Genomic DNA, 21895 nt, shown 5'->3' with positions numbered 1-21895 from the left:
GTGCTCTGCACACAGTAAGTGCTCAATAAATACGACTGAATGTACGTCTCTATATGTTGCCACCTTGTACTTCCCAAGCGCTTAGTCCAGTGCTCTGCACACAGTAAGAGCTCAATAAATACGATTGAATGAATTGAATGAATGAATGACCGTCTCTCTATGTTGCCAACTTGTACTTCCCAAACGCTTAGTACAGTGCTCTGCACACAATAAGCGCTCAAGAAATGCGATTGAACAGAGTGAATGGCAGTCCCTCCTGCAACCCAATGGCCGTGGTGCCCATCATTCATTCAATCGTATTTATTGAGCGCTTACCGTGTGCAGAGCACTGTACTAAGCGCTCGGGAAGTCCAAGTTGGCAACATAGAGAGACGGTCCCTACGGGGGCTGTTTAGTCCAGTGCTCTGCACACGGTAAGCGCTCAATAAATACGATTGAATCAATCGTATTTATTGAGCGCTTACCGTGTGCAGAGCACTGTACTAAGCGCTTGGGAAGTCCAAGTTGGCAACATACAGAGACGGTCCCTACGGGGGCTGTTTAGTCCAGTGCTCCGCACACGGTAAGCGCTCAATAAATACGATCGAATCAATCAATCGTATTTATTGAGCGCTTACCGTGTGCAGAGCACTGTACTAAGTGCTTGGGAAGTCCAAGCTGGCAACATATAGAGACGGTCCCTACCCAACAACGGGCTCCCAGTCTAGAAGGGGGAGACAGACAACAAAATAAAACATGTGGACAGGTGTCAAATTGACAGAACAAATAGAAATAGGTCCTGGGTTCTAATCCCGGCTTCGCCACCTGTCAGCTGTGTGACTTTGGACAAGTCACCTCACTTCTCTGGGCCTCAGTTCCCTCATCTGTCAAATGGGGATTAAGACTGTGAGCCCCACATGGGCCAACCTGGATTACCTTGTATCATCAATCGTATTTATTGAGCGCTTACCGTGTGCAGAGCACTGTACTAAGCGCTTGGGAAGTCCAAGTTGGCAACATATAGACACAGTCATCATCATCATCATCATCATATTTATTGAGTGCTTACTATGTGCAGAGCACTGGACTAAGCGCTTGGGAAGTACAAATTGGCAACATCTAGAGACAGTCCCTACCCAACAGTGGGCTCACAGTCTAAAAGGGGGAGACAGACAACAAAACCAAACATACTAACAAAATAAAATAAATAGAATAGATCTGTACAAATAAAATAAATAAATAAATAGAGTAATAAATATGTACAAACATATATACATATATACAGTCCCTACCCAACAGTGGGCTCACAGTCTAAAAGGGGGAGACAGAGAACAAAACCAAACATACTAACAAAACAAAATAAATAGAATAGATTTGTACAAATAAAATAAATAGAGTAATAAATATGTACAAACATATATACAGTCCCTACCCAACAGTGGGCTCACAGTCTAAAAGGGGGAGACAGAGAACAAAACCAAACATACTAACAACACAAATAAATAGAATAGATCTGTACAAATAAAATAAATAAATAAATGGAGTAATAAATATGTACAAACATATATACAGTCCCTACCCAACAGTGGGCTCACAGTCTAAAAGGGGGAGACAGACAACAAAACCAAACATACTAACAAAATAAAATAAATAGAATAGATCTGAAAAAATAAAATAAATAGAGTAATAAATATGTACAAACATATATACATATATACAGTCCCTACCCAACAGTGGGCTCACAGTCTAAAAAGGGGAGACAAGAGAACAAAACCAAACATACTAACAAAATAAATAAATAGAATAGATCTGAAAAAATAAAATAAATAAATAGAGTAATAAATACGTACAAACATATATACATATATACAGTCCCTACCCAACAGTGGGCTCACAGTCTAAAAGGGGGAGACAGACAACAAAACCAAACATACTAACAAAATAAAATAAATAGAATAGATCTGTACAAATAAAATAAATAAATAGAGTAACAGATATGTACAAACATATATACACATATACAGTCCCTACCCAACAGTGGGCTCACAGTCTAAAAGGGGGAGACAGAGAACCAAACCAAACATACTAACAAAATAAAATAAATAGAATAGATCTGTACAAGTAAAATAGAGTAATAAATACGTACAAACATATATACATATATATAGTCCCTACCCAACAGTGGGCTCAACCAAACATGCTGAATGAATGCTGTTCCTCTCCGCCCCCCCAATACCAACCGTTTCCGTCGGGCGTCCTTAGCGGGCACTGTACTGGACGTCAGTGCTGAGAGGCAACTCCCCCACTCCTGCTCAGGCCCGCCCCCTCGTGGCCTGACCATGGGCCCAGCTCCTCCGGCCGCGCCCATTGGCCCCGCGCCCCGCCCGCTCCGCCAATCAGCGCCGCCCCTCGGGCCGCCCAGCCTATCCGCGGCCGCCCCTCCTCGCCCGAGGTCGCCCGCTCGGGATTGGCAGGCCGGACCGGCGCAGCCAATGGGAAGCTCGGGGGCCCCAGGCGGGCGGCCAATGGGGAGCGGCGGCCGTTTGGAGGCCCCCCCTCCCCAGCCGAGCCGTAGCCGTCGGGTTCGGCCTGGAGAGCCGGAGGGATGGTGAGTGCGCCTGCGCGGCCCGAGCCGGTTCGGTCCGATCCGCTCCGATCCGGCCCGATCCGGTTTCTCTCCCCTCAGGCCCACGTTCTTCCCCTGAGGCGAAGCGGCCTGTTGCCCACACTCTTGCCCTCCCAGCCCGGAAGTTGGCCTCTCCTCCCTCCTAATAATAATAAAAAACCTATCTATTAAGCACCTACTCTATGCCAGGCACTGTACTAAGCGCTGGGGTGGGTACAAGCCACCCCCTCCCCCCCAGCACTTACACCAGGCACTGTACTAAGCGCTGGGGTGGGTACAAGCCACCTCCTTCCCCTCCCCACAGCGCCTGTAGATATGTTTAGGAAGCGCTTAGTACATCATCATCATCATCATCAATCGTATTTATTGAGCGCCTACTGTGTGCAGAGCACTGTACTAAGCGCTTGGGAAGTCCAAGTGGGCAACATATAGAGACGGGCCCTACCCAACAGTGGGCTCACAGTCTAAAAGGGGGAGACGAGAGAACAGAACCAAACATACTAACAAAATAAAATAAATAGAATAGATAGGTACAAGTAAGATAAATAAATAGAGTAATAAATATGTACAAACATATATACAGGTGCTGTGGGGAAGGGAAGGAGGTAAGATGGGGGGATGGAGAGGGGAATGAGGGGGAGAGGAAGGAAGGGGCTCAGTGCTCTGCACACAGCGCTCAATAAATACGATTGATTAATTGGTTTATACAGATTTATAACTATTTTACTTGTACATATTTACTATTCTGTTTATTTTATTTTAATATGTTTTGTTGTCTGTCTCCTCCTTCTAGACTGTGAGCCTAGGCTCTTTCCATTGAGCCACGCTGCCAGTTAATAGTAATGATGGCCTTTATTAAGTACTTACTATACCTGTATATATGTTCGTATGTATTTATTTTACTTGTACATGTTTACTATTCTATTTATTTTATTTTAATATGTTTGGTAGTCTGTCTCCCCCTTCTAGACTGTGAGCCTGGGCTCTTTCCATTGACCCACACTGCCAGTTAATAGTAATGATGGCCTTTATTAAGCGCTTACTATACCTATGTGTATATGTTCGTACATATTTATTACTCTATTTTACTTGTACATATTTACTATTCTATTTACTTTATCTTGTTAATATGTTTTGTTGTCTGTCTCCCCCTTCTAGACTGTGAGCCTGGGCTCTTTCCACTGAGCCACACTGCCAGTTAATAGTAATGATGGCATTTATTAAGGGCTTACTTACTATACCTGTATATATGTTCGTACGTATTTATTTTACTTGTACATATTTACTATTCTATTTATTTTATTTTAATATGTTTTGTTGTCTGTCTCCCCCTTCTAGACTGTGAGCCTGGGCTCTTTCCATTGAGCCACACTGCCAGTTAATAGTAATGATGGCATTTATTAAGCACTTACTTACTATACCTGTATATATGTTCGTACGTATTTATTTTACTTGTACACATTTACTATTCTATTTTATTTTATGTTTTGTTGTCTGTCTCCCCCTTCTAGACTGTGAGCCTGGGCTCTTTCCAGTGGGCCACGCTGCCAGTTAATAGTAATGATGGCATTTATTAAGCGCTTACTTACTATACCTGTATATATGTTCGTACATATTTATTTTACTTGTACATATTTACTATTCTATTTATTTTATTTTAATGTTTTGTTGTCTGTCTCCCCCTTCTAGACTGTGAGCCTGGGCTCTTTCCATTGAGCCACGCTGCCAGTTAATAATAATGATGGCCTTTATTAAGCACTTCCTGTACCTGTATATGTGTATATATGTTCGTACATATTTATTACTCTATTTTACTTGTACATATTTGCTATTCTATTTACTTTATCTTGTTAATATGTTTTGTTTTGTTGTCTGTCTCCCCCTTCTAGGCTGTGAGCCCGCTGTTGGGTAGGGACCGTCTCTAGATGTTGCCAACTTGGACTTCCCAAGCGCTTAGTACGGTGCTCTGCACACAGTAAGCGCTCAATAAATACGATTGAATGAATGAATGAATAAGTTGACTCCGGTAAGGAGTTCTGTTTTTATTTTTTCGATGCCACTACAAGTATCTGTTGTGATTTTATTCCTCTGTGATTCTTTCAAAGGCTTCCAACTATAAGAAATCATCCTTGGGATCAGCTACCCAGAGGAAGAAGATGTGTCCTAAGCCTGAACTCTCTGAAGATCAGAAGCAGGAGATTCGAGAGGCATTTGATCTGTTTGATTCAGATGGAACTGGGACAATCGATGTTAAAGAACTGAAGGCAGGTTCTTGAGATGTCAAATATAGGTTAAATTAAGGAAAATAATCTTAGAACCAAAGCGATAGAATTAACTGTATTAAATAATCCTTTAATGTTATGATTTGAGTGCAATTAAAGCATAATTAGCTTGCTGTTATGATTCCAAATGGAGAAAAATGGAATTCCGTAACCTCCCCCATTCTTTATGTTAATTTTGACAATCTCCCTCATGACTTATTAGGAATTTTGGCCTCTAACGTCAACTCCCTGAGATGTAGATGTGTTCACAATATAGGTGGCCATGAGGGCACTTGGCTTTGAACCCAAGAAAGAAGAAATTAAGAAAATGATAACGGACATCGACAAGGAAGGGACTGGGAAGATCAGCTTCAACGACTTTTTGGCCGTGATGACTCAGAAAATGGTAAGTCAGCTCACCTGTATATATGTTTGTACATATTTATTACTCTATTTATTTTACTTGTACATATCTATTCTATTTATTTATTTTGTTAGTATGTTTGGTTTTGTTCTCTGTCTCCCCCTTTTAGACTGTGAGCCCACTGTTGGGTAGGGACTGTGTCTATATGTTGCCAACCTGTACTTCCCAAGTGCTTAGTACAGTGCTCTGCACACAGTAAGCGCTCAATAAATACGATTGATTGATTGATTGATTGATGGATAAAGACAGTCAACAAAATCGTGGCTCGTCAGCACCTCGCCCATTAGGAACATGTCAACCAGGGACCTCAAGCCAGGACATGCTCCGTGGCCACTGGAGAGACAGAAGGGGAACGAGGCAGGTGGAATCCCTTGATTTTTCTGAAATTGAATGTTCAGTCTTGAGGATTTTCTCTACGGGACCAATATCGTCATTTGGCTCTGCCCAACTGAGCAGTGTTTCAATCGAAAAATTTTTTTTTATGGTGTTTTCTAAGTGGGGGCTAGATGATAGAAGCTAATCAGGTTGGACACAGCCCCTGTCCCACCTGGGGCTCCCAGTTTTAAACCCCATTTTACAGACGAGGTAACCGAGGCCCAGAAAAGTTAAGTGACTTACCCAAGGTCACACAGCAGACAAGTGGGATTGGAACCCAGGCCCATCCTCTATCCATTAGGCCCTGCTGCTTCTCCTATTTTAAATTTAAACTGCAGGAAACCAGGGTCACCTGTTTCCCTCCCCCTGTGCATGCCACTGAGCCAGGTGATAATAATAATAATAATAATAATGGCATTTATTAAGTGCTTACTATGTGCAAAGCACTGTTCTAAGCACTGGGGGAGATACAAGGTAATCAGGTTGTCCCACAAGGGGCTCACAGTCTTAATCCCCATTTTACAGATGAGGGAACTGAGGCCCAGAGAAGTTAAGTGACTTGCCCAAAGTCACACAGCTGACAAGGGGTGGAGCAGGGATTTGAACCCATGATCTCTGACTCCAAAGCCCAGGCTCTTTCCACTGAGATGATGATGATTATAGTGATAATTGTGGTACTTGTTAAGCACTTACTATTTGAACCCATGATCTCTGACTCCAAAGCCCAGGCTCTTTCCACTGAGATGATGATGATTATAGTGATAATTGTGGTACTTGTTAAGCACTTACTATCTGACAAGCACTGTCCTAAGCACAGGGGGGGGATACAGTATAATCAAAATGGAAATAACCCCTGTCCCACATGACAGTTCACAGTTTAAAGGGGAAGGAGAACGAATGTTTAATCCTCATTTTACAAGTGAGGCAACTGAAGCTCAGAGCAGTTAAGTCACTTTCCCAAGGTCCACAGCAGACAAGTGGCAGAGGCAGGATTAAAACCCAGGTCCTCTGACTTCTAGGCCATGGTGATTTGATCATCATCATCATCATCAATCGTATTTATTGAGCGCTTACTGTGTGCAGAGCACTGGACTAAGCGCTTGGGAAGTCCAAGTTGGCAACATATAGAGACGGTCCCTACCCAACAGCGGGCTCACAGTCTAGAAGGGGGCGACAGGCAACAAAACATATTGAACAAAATAAAATAGAGTAATGAATAAATAGAGTAATAAATAAATACAGTAATAAATAGAGTAATAATAGAGTAATAACAAATAGAGTAATAATAAATAGAGTAATAGTAATTTGATGACTTCGCCTGGTGATCCACCTCCTTGTGAATCAGTTGGTCAGTGGTATTTGAGTGCTTACTTTGTGCAAAGCATTGAACTAAGCGCTTGAAACTTCTTAGAGCTGTTGCCCAGAGTCTCTCGCCGCTCTTTCCAGCCTACATTTTGCTACTTTTCATCTGCTATTTCCTAGCTCCCTCTCTTGGCTCTTCCCTAGGTCATCTCAGTGTTCTCCCTATCCGCTTTGCCCACCCCGCCCCCTTCATTCAATCGTATTTATTGAGCGCTTACTGTGTGCAAAGCACTGTACTAAGCGCTTGGGAAGTACAAATCAGCAACATAATTCGGCCTCTTGATTACAGCAGTTTCAATCAATCAGTGGTATTTATTGAGCACTTACTATGTGCAAAGCCCTGTCCCAAGCAACTTGGGAGAGTCCGGGTGTGAGCTGTTTCCTTCTTTATCCTTGTTCTTCCTCCTGCTTTCACTATCTAATTTTTGTCTGTCTCCCTCATTAAATAAGCTTCTAAAGGACAAAGAACGTGGGACTCTACCAAGACCTTAATATAGTTCCTAGCACTCAGCAAGTGCTCAAAAAATAACATTTTTTTACCCCAAATAGGGGCAAAGTTGAATCTAGTACTGGTCCTTAGTTAACGGGCTAAGCTTGAGTAGTCTTCAGAGTTTTTAGGTTTGAATTCTGCGCTAGGAGTTCTGAAACCTTGGTTGTCCCTAGTTTCTCCACTGATTTATACATCGTGGTGCTGGTTTTTCATTTCATAAACTGGGAAAACAATGATTATTACTGGTTCTTTTGCACATGTAGCTTTGAGAGGAAAGCTGCCCATTTTATAAGAAGTCTGTCAGAGGTTAGGTACTGTAATTTCCCCTTTGACATATCTGGTACGGCTGTTTTTTTTCTTGAGGCCGAAAAAGATACAAAAGAAGAAATTCTGAAAGCTTTCCGGCTCTTTGATGATGATGAAACTGGAAAAATATCATTCAAAAACCTAAAACGTGTGGCCAAAGAATTGGGAGAAAATCTCACCGATGAGGAGTTGCAGGTTTGTAATGCATCTTTTCACGTATTTACACAGCTGGGGATTATCAACATTAATGATCAAACAGAAGGTTAATTTCCTATCCTATCTTCTTTGATGCAAAAAGGAGGTAGGTAGAGTCCAGACTCCCAATTCCTAATTCCCAAATTTTGATCTGTAGTGAACTGTATTTCTTATAGAATACCTCTTTTAGAGAAGAAGAACAGTGATATTTGTTAAACGCTTGTGGCAAACACTGTACTAAATGTTGGGGTACATCAGACAGAGTCCCTGCCCCACATGGGGCTCACAGTCTAAGCAGAGCAACACATTTTTTTGACCACACAATCTTAATAAGCTTTTGTTCCTAGTTTGAAAGTTGCATGACTAAAAACCCAGTTTCCCATATATTCTTTTATCATTAAGTTGGTGAATAAAGCTAACCTCCTTCTTTTCGTACTCTGAACTGTTGTGCAGGAAATGATCGATGAAGCGGATCGGGATGGCGACGGGGAAGTAAATGAGCAAGAATTCCTGCGGATCATGAAAAAGACCAGCCTTTACTGAGACCAGCCCTGTTTTTTTTATTTTTTTGTTTGTTCGGTTTTTCTTTTTTCAGTAAATAGGCTGGGTGGGTAAAGCTGACTTCTTGCCCCTTTTGAGTCCAGGATCCTGAAGCAAGAGTGTGGCCCTTTTCCACTGATCTGCTTAGATATCTATTCCCAAATGCTCGATTGGATTGTAGAATTTCGAAATGGTTTTTAAGGTGATTGTTCTCAGTAAAAATACCGATTGTTTTCACGCTCAAAAAAGGGACCTAAAGCTTACGGGGGATGAAAAGGCATTTTAAAGCTGTATTCCACACCCCGTTGCCTCGCATTGCCTTACGCCCTTTGTCTCCCTGAAGGATAGTGTGAGCAGTACCCACTCACGGGGCAACGAAAATGGTCTACTTCTTGGAGAGGGAAGGAAGCACCACAGGCATTTTTCAAGAAGCAGCATAGCGTCAGGGGTTCCGAGCAAACTCCTACCAACACAGGAAGTTTGGAATTCCTTTCCCAACTCAGGTCTTTCACGTGGCAGGGGAATACTAGCCTGCCTGGAGGTTACCAGACTGATCTACCTAGTGATTTTTTTATTCACTCTGAACACTTTTCCGAAGGAAACCAAAAACAAAAGCGCCAAGTACTGAGTTTCCCAACTAGGACTTCTGCTGGATCTGGAAAACCCACTCATTTTTATAAAAAAATATAAGGAAATATTTTCAAGTTCTTCGGATTAAAAAAAAAATCCATTTCACTTCTAGAGATCCCAGCAATTATGATTATCAGTAGACACGCGATAGGTCAGCAACAGTCATTTTACTTTTCCTCCTATGTCACTTTTCCTCCATTTCCCTCCGAATTTTGAGAGCATTTAGGTTGTCGGTGCATGATATTTTTTTCCTAGTGTGTGGGTCATCCCAAAGATTGCTCCTTTCTCTGTTTTAGGCTACTGCACTGAGCTCCCTGTGTGGCTTGAATATGTGTAGGTGCTATTTATTTTGTGTGCTGTGAATAAAGCCCTCACTGTTTTAGAGATTGGTCTCCGGTGGTAAGCTTTTCAGCACTGAAAATGCTACTACGTACTGAACACATGTTGAAAATAAGCTTAAAAAAACTTACCGGTCTGAATTGTTTTACCAGCTTCCTCCCTCCCCATTCCTTCTAGAGGGTAAACAGAGGGAGAAATCAATCAATCATATTTATTGAGCACTTACTGTGTGCAGAGCACTGTACTAAGCACTTGGGAAGTACAAGTTGGCAACACAGAGACGGTCCCTACCCAACAGTGGGCTCACAGTCTAGAAGGGGGAGACAGGGAACAAAAAAACAAAAAATAAATGAATTCAGAACAAAACAAAACATAAAACAACAAATAAATGAATTCAGCATTCCATCTTTACCCAGGGTACTTGTGGGGGGGAAAGTGACTTTTGGCAAGGTGGACTGAATGTCTCCTGGACTGTAGTAGTAGAATATATCAAGCTCCCACTTGTTGCAGTGCATCGTACTAAGTGCTTGGGAAGTGAGGAACCAAAAAATGCCCCGTTTCCTCCCCGTAAGGAGCTTACACTCTCCAGGGGAGCCTTGAATGGGCAGGAACACTGAGAACGGGCCTACCATTCATTCATTCATTCAATCGTATTTATTGAGTGCTTACTGTGTGCAGAGCACTGTACTAAGCACTTGGGAAGTACAAGTTGGCAACATTCAGAGATGGTCCCTATCCAACAGTGGGCTCCCAGTCTAGAAGAAGAAAAGGAAGTGTCGGAAGTGGGCTACGAACCCACGCCTCCATTCGGAGACCAGAAGCCTCAACTAGAGGAAGTGTTAACTTGAGTCTGGCGCCTTAGACCACTCGGCCATCCTGAGAATTCGTATTTATTGGGCGCTTACTGTGTGCAGAGCACTGTACTAAGCGCTTGGGAAGTCCAAGTTGGCAACATATAGAGATGGTCCCTACCCAACAGTGGGCTCACAGTCTAGAAGGGGGAGACAGAGAACAAAACAAAACATATTAACAAAATAAAATAGAATAAATGTACAAATAAAATAGAGTAATAAATGCAAACATATATACAGGTGCTGTGGGGAGGGGAAGGAGGTAAGGGATGGAGGGGGGAGGAGGGGGAGAGGAAGGAGGGGGCTCAGTCATTATCCAACTTTGATTTTTATGGGGTAAAATGGAGGGGTTCTTTTGCTCTGATTACAGGCTTCCATGTACACTAAATTGTAAAATGCAGGAATGAGGGCAATTAGTAATTCTACCTTCCCTCTTGGCTAAGCCATCCCAAGTTTGCTCTTCACTTGGAATTCAACAGAGACCAAGATTTTGTGCACATTAAGAGACTGAACCAATCTGGTATTTGAGTTCTTTTCCACTGTGAATATGCCAGTGTGTTTTCAGAGCCACTGCAGAAAATGTCTAGCGTGTGTCCTATTAAGGCACTTTCGGAAAGAGCACTGGAGGTAAACTGGCTGATATGAAATAGATGCCAAGGTAGTATTAACTTTAAAGCCAACATTACATAGTCATCTCTAAGGTATTTAAACACTTCAGTGTTCTAGGCAAAAAGATGCAGCCTCGGGTTATAACGCATTTGGCTTTGCCATTTATTCTGCCTTCTAATCTGTGTCGTTCTCTTCGGCTGAAAGCCTGTTCACTGAGCACCTGCTCTTTAAACCACTTGCCAAATGGGAAACCATTTCCTCCGGTTCCCGTTTGTGTTTCTTCCTCCAATGCTCTGTGGCAGTCTGTGTTTTTACAGCTGCCAGAAAATCAAGAGACTCTTCTGACTTCAATGAATAGCCATCGCCTCATAGGGATGGATATGTTTGGTACACCTCTGGGGCAAAAAAAAGCCTTCTTAGATGACCTTGTAAACAGCGAATCTTTGTTCTTGTATCGAACTGTTTGTGGCTGACAGTGGGCTTCCTGAAATGCCAAGGGAGGTAGGGTTTTGTTTTTTTTTTTTCCAATAACAGGTGGTAGCTTTAAGTCTTATTGAAGGCACATCTCCAAGAGGCCTTTCCTAAATCTTAATTTCCTCTTCTCCCACTCCCTTCTGCATCACCCTTGCACTTGGATTTGCTCCCTTTATTCATCCCTCCCTCACCCCCAGGGCACTTATGTACATATCTGTCACTTATTCATTTATATTAATGTCTGTCTCCCCTTCCAGACTGTAAGCTCTTAGGTAGGGAACGTGTCTACCAACTCGTTTATATTGTTGCATCGTCCCAAGCGCTTAGTACAGTGCTCTCCACACTAAGTGCTCAATAAATATGATTGATTATCCTTCACCTTCTTTCAGTGTTCTTCAGCTGTACAAACCATACTGATGGGGATGGGGGGCAGCTAAGGAGCTGCCACTGTTAAGCACAACTATCCAGTCCTCACAGTAAACAAGAGTCAAGGGGATTTGCAATGTTACATTTGAAAGACTGCTAAACTGGTTTTCTATTGAAAATACCACTATATTGGCTTCAACCTTTGGGGTACATATTGCACCCAAAACACTCAGTAGGAGGCACTCAGTCAAAACCGTCGATAGTGAAACATTTCACGGATGAACTTGGACAATAGCCAGGAGGTAGCTTCACCCATGCAGCTGTGCACTTCTTTTTCAGGAACAATTTAGTGGGAAGAAAAAGGCACAAACCACCCACCTTGCTATCCATGAGGTATGGGTTTTTAGAGTTTTACCCAACATAACACAATGTCTTCCCCACTGATCTACTTTTTAAAATTAGGGCCAAACTTGGCAAAATTCTAAAGAATTGGGGTCCCTCTGCATGCTCCTGCCCTAAATCAGGGTTCAGTTTCTCCAATCGTATTTATTGAGTTCTTACTGTTTACAAAGCACAGTACTAAGCACTTGGGAGAGGAAAATACAACAATAAACAGCCATATTCCCTGCTCACAATGATTTTACGGTCTTGAGGGAGCAAATCAAGGTGACGCACAAGGGAGAGGGAGCGGGGGACTCTTTCAAGCTTGGTTACTCCCCAGTATGGTGACTTTATTTTAGACTGTAAGCTCCTTGTGGACAGGGGATGTCTATCAACTCTGATGTATTATACTCTCCGAAGTGCTTAGTACAGTACTATGCACATAGTAAGCTCTCAGCCATCCAAACCTCTACCTTGCTGGTTCAATCCTCTCCCAACAGGATTACTGCATCAGCCTTCTCTCTGATCTCCCATCCTCCTGTCTCTACCCGCTTCAGTCGATACTTCACTCTGCTGCTCGGATTATCTTCTTAAAGAAATGCTCTGGGCATGCCACTGCCCTCCTCAAAAATCTCCAGTGGTGGCCTATCAACATCCAAATCAAGCAAAAACTCCTCACTCTCGGCTTCAAGTCTGTCCATCACCTCACCCCCTCCTACCTCACCTCCCTTCTCTCCTTCTCCAGCCCAGCCCTCACCCTCCGCTCCTCTGCCGCTAATCTCCTCACCGTGCCTCGTTCTCACCTGTCCCACCGTCGACCCCCGGCCCACGTCCTTCCCCTGGCCTGGAATGCCCTCCCTCCAAAAATCTGCCAAGCTAGCTCTCTTCCTCCCTTCAAAGTCCTACTGAGAGCTCACCTCCTCCAGAAGGCCTTCCCAGACTGAGCCCCCCTTTTTCCTCTCCTCCCCTCCCCATAGTCCCCCCTCCATTTGCCCTTCCCCTCCCCACAGCACTTGTGTATATTTGTACATATTTATTACTCTATTTTATTAATGATGTGTATATAGCTATAATTCTATTGATTCTGTTGGTATTGACACCCATCTGTTTTGGGTTTTTTTGTCTGTCTCCCCATTCTAGACTGTGAGCCCATTGTTGGGTAGGGACCGTCTCTATATGTTGCCGATTTGTACTTCCCAAGCACTTAGTACAGTGCACCGCACAAAGTAAGCTCTCAATAAATACGATTGAATGAATGAATGAATAAATAAATAAATAAAATTGATCAATTGGTTGACTTCAGGAGGCAGCTGGCTCTTGGTGTATTTAACAAACTTTGAAAGGATCAGATGTCAAAATGAGCAATAATTCCCTTTAGTTTAAACTATTGGAGAGCCAGGGAAGGTAACATAAGAACGAACATGAATGTATTAAAGGGACATGCTTGTCTTGCCCCCCTGCTCTTCATGATCTTGTAAACCTCAATCACCGAATTTGTGGTTCAGCAAATCTCACACCACCGGGACCAGGGGACTCCCACTGGGAGCTTGAAGATGGTTGCTTTCCGAAATACTTCCAAAACACTTCGGAAACTCACTCAGTGATGATAAACACGGAATATACCACCACTGGAAGTTGGGCAGCTTCCAAACAGTGGCTGCTTCTAAAAGGATTTGGAGGAGCGGTCCTTACACAATGGGTTTGAAGAGAGAAGTTAGGGATGTAGAGGGGAGAAGCAATGGAAAGTCACTGTTAAGACAGGCTTTCATCACTCTAAGTACAACGTTGCCCTCTTAGGAGACAGAAAACTGGGATTCATAGACCATTTTGACCTGATACGTTTATGGTCAGGTCAGTCAAACAATCAATCACATTTAATGAGCGCTTACTGTGTGCCCAATGTGTTGATGTAACAACTGTCACAAAAAAACAAAGAGTCAACTCTATGGTGCATCCAGTGACAATGTATGCATCCGAAAGCCGGACAGTGAAAAAACAGGATAGAAAGAACATCGATTCCTTTGAAATGTGGTGTTTGTGAACACCATGGACTGCCCGAAAAACAAACAAATGGATTTTAGAGCAAATTAAACCAAAGTAGTCTTCGGAAGGCCAAATAACTAGACTTAGATTAGCATATTTTCAACGCGCAATCAGGAGGACTAATTTTCTGGAGAAGACACTAATTCTAGGAAAAGTCCAGGGAAATCGTGGAAGGGATAGACCAGCAGCTAGATGGATAGAGACCACAACAACAATAATGGAAGAACTGTTAGAAAGGTTGTGGATTATGGCAGAGGACAGAGCATTCTGGAGAAAGTATATCCATAGAGTCACTATAAATCGGAAACGACTCGAAGGCACTTAATAATAGTTATACTGTGTGGAGAGCACTGTACTAAGAACTTGGGAGACTATGATATAACGGTATATATAGATATATTCCCTGTCCACAGTGAGCTTCAGGCTTTATTGTCTTACATCTAGGCCATACTGCCAATTGATTTCTAAACACTGTCTTTTGGATAGACTCTATTTTGGGAAAAAAAAAAATCCAACCCTTTAGTTTACAGTCGTAAAATGAATGACAGTCATCTCCAGTACGTTTGCACTTATTTATGCCAATTCTCATAACTTTAGTATTTTATCCAGTTATACTTTCAATTATTTGTTTTGGTACTTTATTTTATGTCTGCCTACCTTATCGTAGTGTAAACGCCTTGTGGTCAGGGGATGAGATTTGCATTTCTAAATCGTTTAGTGCAGTGCACTGTACCCATTGGGCACTCTGTAAATACTACTGCTACAGCAATGTAAAATAGAGTCTATCCAAAATAGAAAATATCCAAAAGACGGCAGTTAGAAATCAACTGGAAGTGTAGCCTAGACATAAAACAATAAATCCTGAAGTTCACTGTGGGCAGGGAACATGTCCACCGACTCTGTTATACTGTACTCTCCTAAGCTCTTAGTACAGTGTTCTGCACATAGAAATCACTCATTAAATGTAATTGATTAATTGACCTGACTATAAATGTATCTGATCAAAATGGCTTGTCAATCCTAGAACAGTACACTGCACCAAGTGGGTGTTCAATACAACCTAGTACAACAACAAGTAATAATAATGACAATAATAACATTTATTAAGCACTTACTATGTGCAAAGCACTGTTCTAAGCACTGGGGAGGTTACAAAGCAATCAGGTTGTCCCATGGTGGGGTGCTCACAGTCTTAATCCCCATTTTACAGATGAGGTAACTGAGGCATAGAGAAGTTAAGTGACTTGCCCAAAGTCACACAGCTGATAATTGTCAGAGCTGGGATTTGAACCCACGACCTCTGACTCCAAAGCCTGGGCTTTTTCCACTGAGCCACGCTGCTTCTCTAGTACTACTAATTCTTACAGTCTCAAAGTGTCTTTCAGAAGAGGTCCAATCCAACAATCAGTCATATTTATTAAGCGCTTACTGTGTACAGAGCACTGTCCTAAGTGTTTGGAAGAGTACAGTATAATAGAATAATAGTAGAATAGAATAGAATAGTATAATAATAGTATAATAGAATCTGTAGACACATTCCCTGCCCACAATGAACTTACAGTCTAGAGGGGAAGACAGACATTAATATAAATTATGGGGTAGAGGGGTTAGATCACAGGCCTTGGAGTCAGAAGGTCATTTGTTCTAATCTCAGCTCTGCCACTTGTCTGCTGTGTGACCTTGGGCAAGTCACTTCATTTCTCTGTGCCTCAGTTACCTCATTTGTAAAATGGGGATTCAGACTGTGAGCCCCACATGGGACAGTAACTGTGTACAATCCAATTTGCTTGAACAGTGCCTTCCAGATAGTAAGCACTTAACAAATACCATAATTATTATTACTACTTAAATTAAATTATTAAATGGCATTTGTTAAGCGCTTATTAGTGCCAGGCGCTGTTCTAAGCACTGGGGTAAATACAAGCTATTTAGGTTGGACACAATCCCCCATGGGGCTCAAATCTTAATCCCCGTTTCACAGATAACTGAGGCATAGAGAAGTGAAGTGACTTGCCTAAAGTCACACAGCAGACAAGAGGCAGTTTCAGGATTAGAACCCAGGTCTTAGTGACTCAAAGGCCCAGGTTCTTTCCATTAGGGCATGCTGCTTCTCTTCCCCCTAGACCACATCAGTGCTGTGGGGCTGATGGAGGGGTGAATAAAGGATCCAAATCCAAGTGCAAGGGTGGAAAAATTGATATGAAATTCATATATTTATTGGGCAGCTGACATGTACTGCAGCTTTAATAAGAACTTTACCCCCACTGACCAGTAAACCAATTGTGAATGTCTATTGCATTTTTGGATAGAGCAAGTCTCCAATTTAGAGAAAACACTTTTAAAATCAAGTTGACAAACACACACAGAGTAAAGAAATAAAAAGGAAGAAAAGTAAAGGAACTGAATGATAAGTGACAGTGATTCCTAGGTATTGGTCTTTGGATCAGGGCCTGCATTCTAAGGTGCACGTGAAGGCAAGTCTTTTCGCTTCAGCATAAAGTGACCAGATAGTCCACTATAAGCCAGACATTTATGAGAATCCAGGGGAAAATTTGAGTTTTCTCTAGATGGAATTTGGGGGCATGCTGCTCTGTACTCATAAATCAGAACCAATTCCAGCCGTCTTGTGTTGAGGAGGATCAAAACCATGCCTGGCACACAGTAAGTGCTTCACAAACATCACAAAAAAATTAAAAAGTTAGGGAGCTAAAAATTTCACCTGGGATTTCATTAAGAAAGCTTCATTAGCTCCACATGCCGTGACAAAGCTGCACCCACCATCAGGAAAGAGAAACAAACAGGATTTAATTCTGAACATAGAGAGAAACCAACCCAGAATATTGAGAGAGGCTCACAATATAATTATCTGGTGTTGGTTTTAACATACCACCCATCAAGAAATCAGTCTTAATTAGGCAGCCATGAGGACTGAAATCTGAACTACAGGAGAGCTCCTTTACAAACTGGGTTTTTAAGCCTATAACCAACTTAACCTACATTAACATTCTTTTATTTTTAATCCCAAATCCAGCTTGAATAGAGAGAAATAACTCACCATTTACAGTGAATGAGGCCTTGGGTTTCTCAGGAGTGAAAACTTCCAATCTCCTCCTCTTCTTTTAGTAAAAGAGCTAAGCTTTCCTCTTCTCTCCCCAGCAAAATTCAGGTTACGCCTCCCAGGGGGTGGAGTCTTCTTTCATTTGGCTCCAAGCCACAGGTGATTCCAAATATCTTGAAAGGGTAGAGGGTCCAGGACTGGATAATAATAACAATAATAAAGTTGCTGTTTGTTAATTGCTTCCTGTGTGCCAAGCACTGTTCTAAGTACTGGGGTAGATGTAAGGTAATCAGGTGTGAGCCCACGTGGGGCTCACAGTCTCCATCCCCATTTTACAGATGAGGCCCAGAGAAGTTAGGTGATTTGCCCAAGGTCACACAGCTGACAAGTGGCGGAGCTGAGATTAGAACCCACAATGTCTGGCTCTCCAGCCCGTGCTCTTTCTCCTGAGCTGTGGATCAATCAATCAATCAATCGTATTTATTGAGCCCTTACTGTGTGCAGAGCACTGTACTAAGTGCTTGGGAAGTACAAGTTGGATCAATTTGGTGGCCTCCTGAGCTTGGTTAACAATGGTCAATCAATCAATCAATCATGTTTATTGGGTGCTCACTGTGTGCTGGACACTGTAACTAAGTGCTTAGGAGAATACAAGTCATGCTTTTTGAGAGTCTGCCTCACCACTGAATGGCCTAGGGTCCTACTTTGGACGGGTTGCAGGAGAATCAGCATGGACTGGTGGATAGAGCACGGCCTGGAAATCAGAAGTCCCAGGGGTCTATTCCCGGCTCTGCCACGCGTCTGCTGTGTGACCTTGGACAAGTCACTTCGCTTCTCTGGGCCACAGCTACCTCACTGATAAATAGGGATTTAGACTGTGAGCCCCATGGGGGACAGGGACTGTGTCCATCCTGATTAACTTGTATTTACCCCTGGCGCGTAAAAAAGAGGAAATGCAACAGCAGATAGGAGGAGAAGCTGTTCAGCCTCATTCTCTCTCCCCTTTGCTTCAGTGGCCATGTTGCCCTTATCCGCTGAGCAGCGTGGCTCGGTGGAAAGAGCCCGGGCTTGGAAGTCAGAGGTCATAGGTTCTAATTCCATCTCAACCGCTTGTCAGCTGTGTGACTTTGGGCAAGTCACTTCAATTCTCTGTGCCTCAGTTACCTCATCTGTAAAGTGGGGATTAAGATTGTGAGCCCCACATGGGACAACTTGATCACCTTGTATACTCCCCAGCACTAGAACAGTGCTTTGCACATAGGAAGCACTTAATAAATGCCATTATTATTATGTAGTGGTAGCCCGGATGGTAGCATAATTCTTCCCCTGAAACAAGACGACTGTGGAGTATGTGGTTGGAGATTTTTTTTTTCGAGGGGAGGGGAGGGCCAAGCCCAGGCCAAGTCTGGCTGAATTTGATTTGGTGCTAATGGGAACCTTTTCCGAAGCAGTGCGGTCCAGTGGGAAGGAGCACAGGCTTGGGGGTCAGAGGACTTGCGTGGCTCAATGGAAAGAGACCGGGCTTGGGAGCCAGAGGTCATGGGTTCAAATCCCATCTCCACCACTTGTCAGCTGTGTGACTTTGGGCAAGTCCCTTCAATTCTCTGTGCCTCAGTTACCTCAGCTGTAAAATAGGGATGAAGACCGTGAGCCCCACGTGGGACAATCTATCACCTCGTATCCTCTCCAGCGCTTAGAACGGTGCTTTGCACATAGTAAGCGCTTAACAAATGCCATTATTTTTTATTTATTGATTGATTTTTAATGCCTACCCTAACCTCTTTGTGACTTTGGGCAAGTCACTTTATCTTCTCTGTGCCTCAGTTTCTCCAGCTTAGACTGGGAACCCCATGGGGCAGAGGCACTGTGTCTGAATTATCTTGGATTTACCCCAGTGCTTCAGGGTAATTGCTTGACACATAGTAAGCACTTAATACATTATTATTATATTATTATTATAACAATCCTGATGATGATGATGGAAATAACACTTGTGAGAGCTGAGTCCTACAGACTCATTGGCTTTTCCAAATCAGGGGCCAAAGGTTTCCAGCCAAAGGAAACAATTCTGTGTCTTTGCATACTGCACATAATGAGGCCCTAGAAACTAATAAAGGAAACTACCCCCTTGAAGGTATACAATACAAATATGCTTTTGTGCTTCCCTGCAAAATGAAATCTCATACTGGCCTCTCATTTCCTAGAAATTACCATAAGCATGTCAGATGATATATGCCCCAGGAACATAGAGCAATATAATCTCACTGAACAGATGGCAGGCCGGTATATGACACCATACAAATGATCTTGTTCATTAAATGCCATTTTTACATATCAGCACTGAATCAGTGTTTTTCATCAACTGAAGCACATTTGCCCAGTCTACATTCTTTATCCAAGAATGGGCAGTAGAAGCAGCCCTCATTCTGGAAAGGGAAAACCTGTCGAAAAGACAAATTATCATTTCACTTTCAATCAGCTTCCCATGAGGGCATTTATGAGCCTTGTGAATACCGCCTATAGATGGTTGCTGAAAATGAAAAAAAAAAATTGTTGGGTTACTGAATCTGTTTTTCTGGACAAAGTAGAATTAATTAGCAAAGTGTTGTTGGTTGTGACAAGTTGGTTGATTGCTTCTGGTAATAGTAATAACTGTACAATGTGTTGTGCTCTCTCTGTACCAAGCACTGGGGAGATACACATTTAGCAGATCAGATACAGTCCTTGTCCCATATGGGGTGCACAGTCTAAGGGGAAGAGAAAACGAGCCTCTTATCTCCATTTTCTGAGAAACAGATAATTAAAGTGACTTGCCCAAGGTTACACAGCAGGCAAATAATGGAGCTGCAATTAGAACCCAGATCTTCTGACTCCTAATCCTGGGCTCTTCACACTAGGCAACATAACTTCTCCCTTTTTGAGCAGCGTGGCTCAGTGGAAAGAGCCTGAGCTTGGGAGTCAGAGGTCGTGGGTTCTAATCCCGGCTCCGCTACTTGGGCAAGTCACTTTAATTCTCTGTGCCTCAGTTACCTCATTTGTAAAATGGGGATTAAGACTATGAGTCCCATGTGGGACAACCTGATTACCTTGTATTCCAGCAGTGCTTAGAACACTGCTTGGCACATAGTAAGCACTTAACAAATGCTATTATTATTATTATTATTATTATTATTTACGGGCCCCCAAAATTGAGAGACCAAAATGGCCCACTTAATAATAATACTAATAATTGTGATATTTGTTAAGCATTTATTGTGTGCCAGGCACTGTACTAAGAGCTGGGGAAGATACAAGCAAATTGGGTTGGACACAGTCCTTGTCCCACTTGGGGTTATCAGTCTCAATCCCCATTTTACAGATGAGATAACCGAGACCCAGAGAAGTGAGGTTAAGTGAAGTAGAAGTTAACTACTTTGTGCCTCAGTAACCAGATCTGTAAAATGGGGATAAAATCCTCCTCCCTCCAACTAAGACTGCGACTTATAATCCTCCTCCCCCTTCTAGACTGTGAGCCCATTGTTGGGTAGGGACTGTCTCTATATGTTGCCAACTTGTATTTCCCAAACACTTAGTATAGTGCTCTGCACACAGTAAGTGCTCAATAAATACGATTGAATGAATGAATGAATGAATGAATGAATGAGCCCCAGAGGGGACAGGGGCTGTGTCCAACCTGGTTATCTTGTACTTAGTACAGTACAGTGTTTAGTACAGTAAGTATTTATTGAGCGCTTACTGTGTGCAGAGCACTGTAGTAAGCACTTGGGAAGTAAAAGTCAGCAGAGACGGTTCCTACCCAACAACAGGCTCACAGACTAGAAGGGGGAGACAGACGACAAAACAAAACAAATAGACAGGTGTCAAAACTGTCAGAATAAATAGAACTATAGCTATATGCACATCATTAATAAAATAGAGTAGTAAATATGTACAAGTAAAATAAATAGAGCAATAAATAAGTACAAATATATACAAGTGCTGTGGGAGGGGAAGGGGGTAGGGCAGAGGGAGGGAGGGGGGAGATGGGGAGGGGAGGAGGAGAGGAAAACAGGGGCTCAGTTGGGAAGGCCTCTTGGAGGAGGAGAGCTCTCAGTAAGGCTTTGAAGGGAGGAAGAGAGCTAGTTTGGTGGATCTTGAAAAGGTCCCAGGGCTGTATAAATTACAGTAGGATTTTAGCCATATAATGTTGTAATTAGATGGATAGCCTGCTATGCAAGTGTCACAGACTTCATGCATTTCTTATGAATAAGGGCTGGGTACCACCGGGGATTTTATTGATTTGAAATCATTTGAGCGTGATCTGCTATACAAATTGATTTTGAGTTTTAGAGATTAAATAATGAGATGAGGAAATAAATCAATTAGGGTTGAGAGTGTTAAATTACTAAAATCTCTAACTGCGGATGTGGGGAAAGCTCAGTGCCAATGGAGTGGATGGATGGAGCAATGGGAGCAATGGGGAAAGCCACCATGCTTTGAGAGGCAGTGTGGCTCAATGGAAAGAGCACGGGCTTTGGAGTCAGAGGTCATGCGTTCAAACCCCGGCTCTGCCAATTGTCAGCTGGTTGACTTTGGGCAAGTCACTT

The 21895-nt window shown here is 42.7% G+C and overlaps 2 protein-coding genes across 4 annotated transcripts in view; one reads left to right on the top strand and one right to left on the bottom strand.

The window, feature by feature from the left end:
• The window catches only part of NSDHL (NAD(P) dependent steroid dehydrogenase-like), a 47121-nt gene extending 29794 nt beyond the window's left edge, over positions 1–17327 (bottom strand). Inside the window, exon 1 of one of the 3 annotated variants that reach the window (XM_038748030.1) lies at positions 17307–17327. The gene's annotated coding sequence lies outside the window, so the exon portion shown is untranslated. Of the gene's footprint in view, positions 1–2219; positions 2287–17306 lie in introns of those variants that run through there. The other 2 variants (XM_038748027.1, XM_038748028.1) reach the window with 2 other exon arrangements.
• Positions 2705–9572, top strand: CETN2 (centrin 2). Its single transcript, XM_038748031.1, has 5 exons — positions 2705–2814; positions 4711–4869; positions 5144–5272; positions 7881–8018; positions 8472–9572. Exons 1-5 carry the CDS (start codon positions 2788–2790, stop codon positions 8559–8561), a joined length of 543 nt encoding a protein of 180 aa, XP_038603959.1. The 5' UTR covers positions 2705–2787; the 3' UTR covers positions 8562–9572.
• Positions 17328–21895: the final 4568 nt, after the last annotated feature.

This window comes from Tachyglossus aculeatus, chromosome 6, assembly GCF_015852505.1.
Source record: "Tachyglossus aculeatus isolate mTacAcu1 chromosome 6, mTacAcu1.pri, whole genome shotgun sequence".
Lineage (NCBI taxonomy): Eukaryota > Metazoa > Chordata > Mammalia > Monotremata > Tachyglossidae > Tachyglossus > Tachyglossus aculeatus.
Note: the sequence above shows the minus strand (reverse complement) of the source record. Positions and strands in the feature narration are given on the sequence as shown.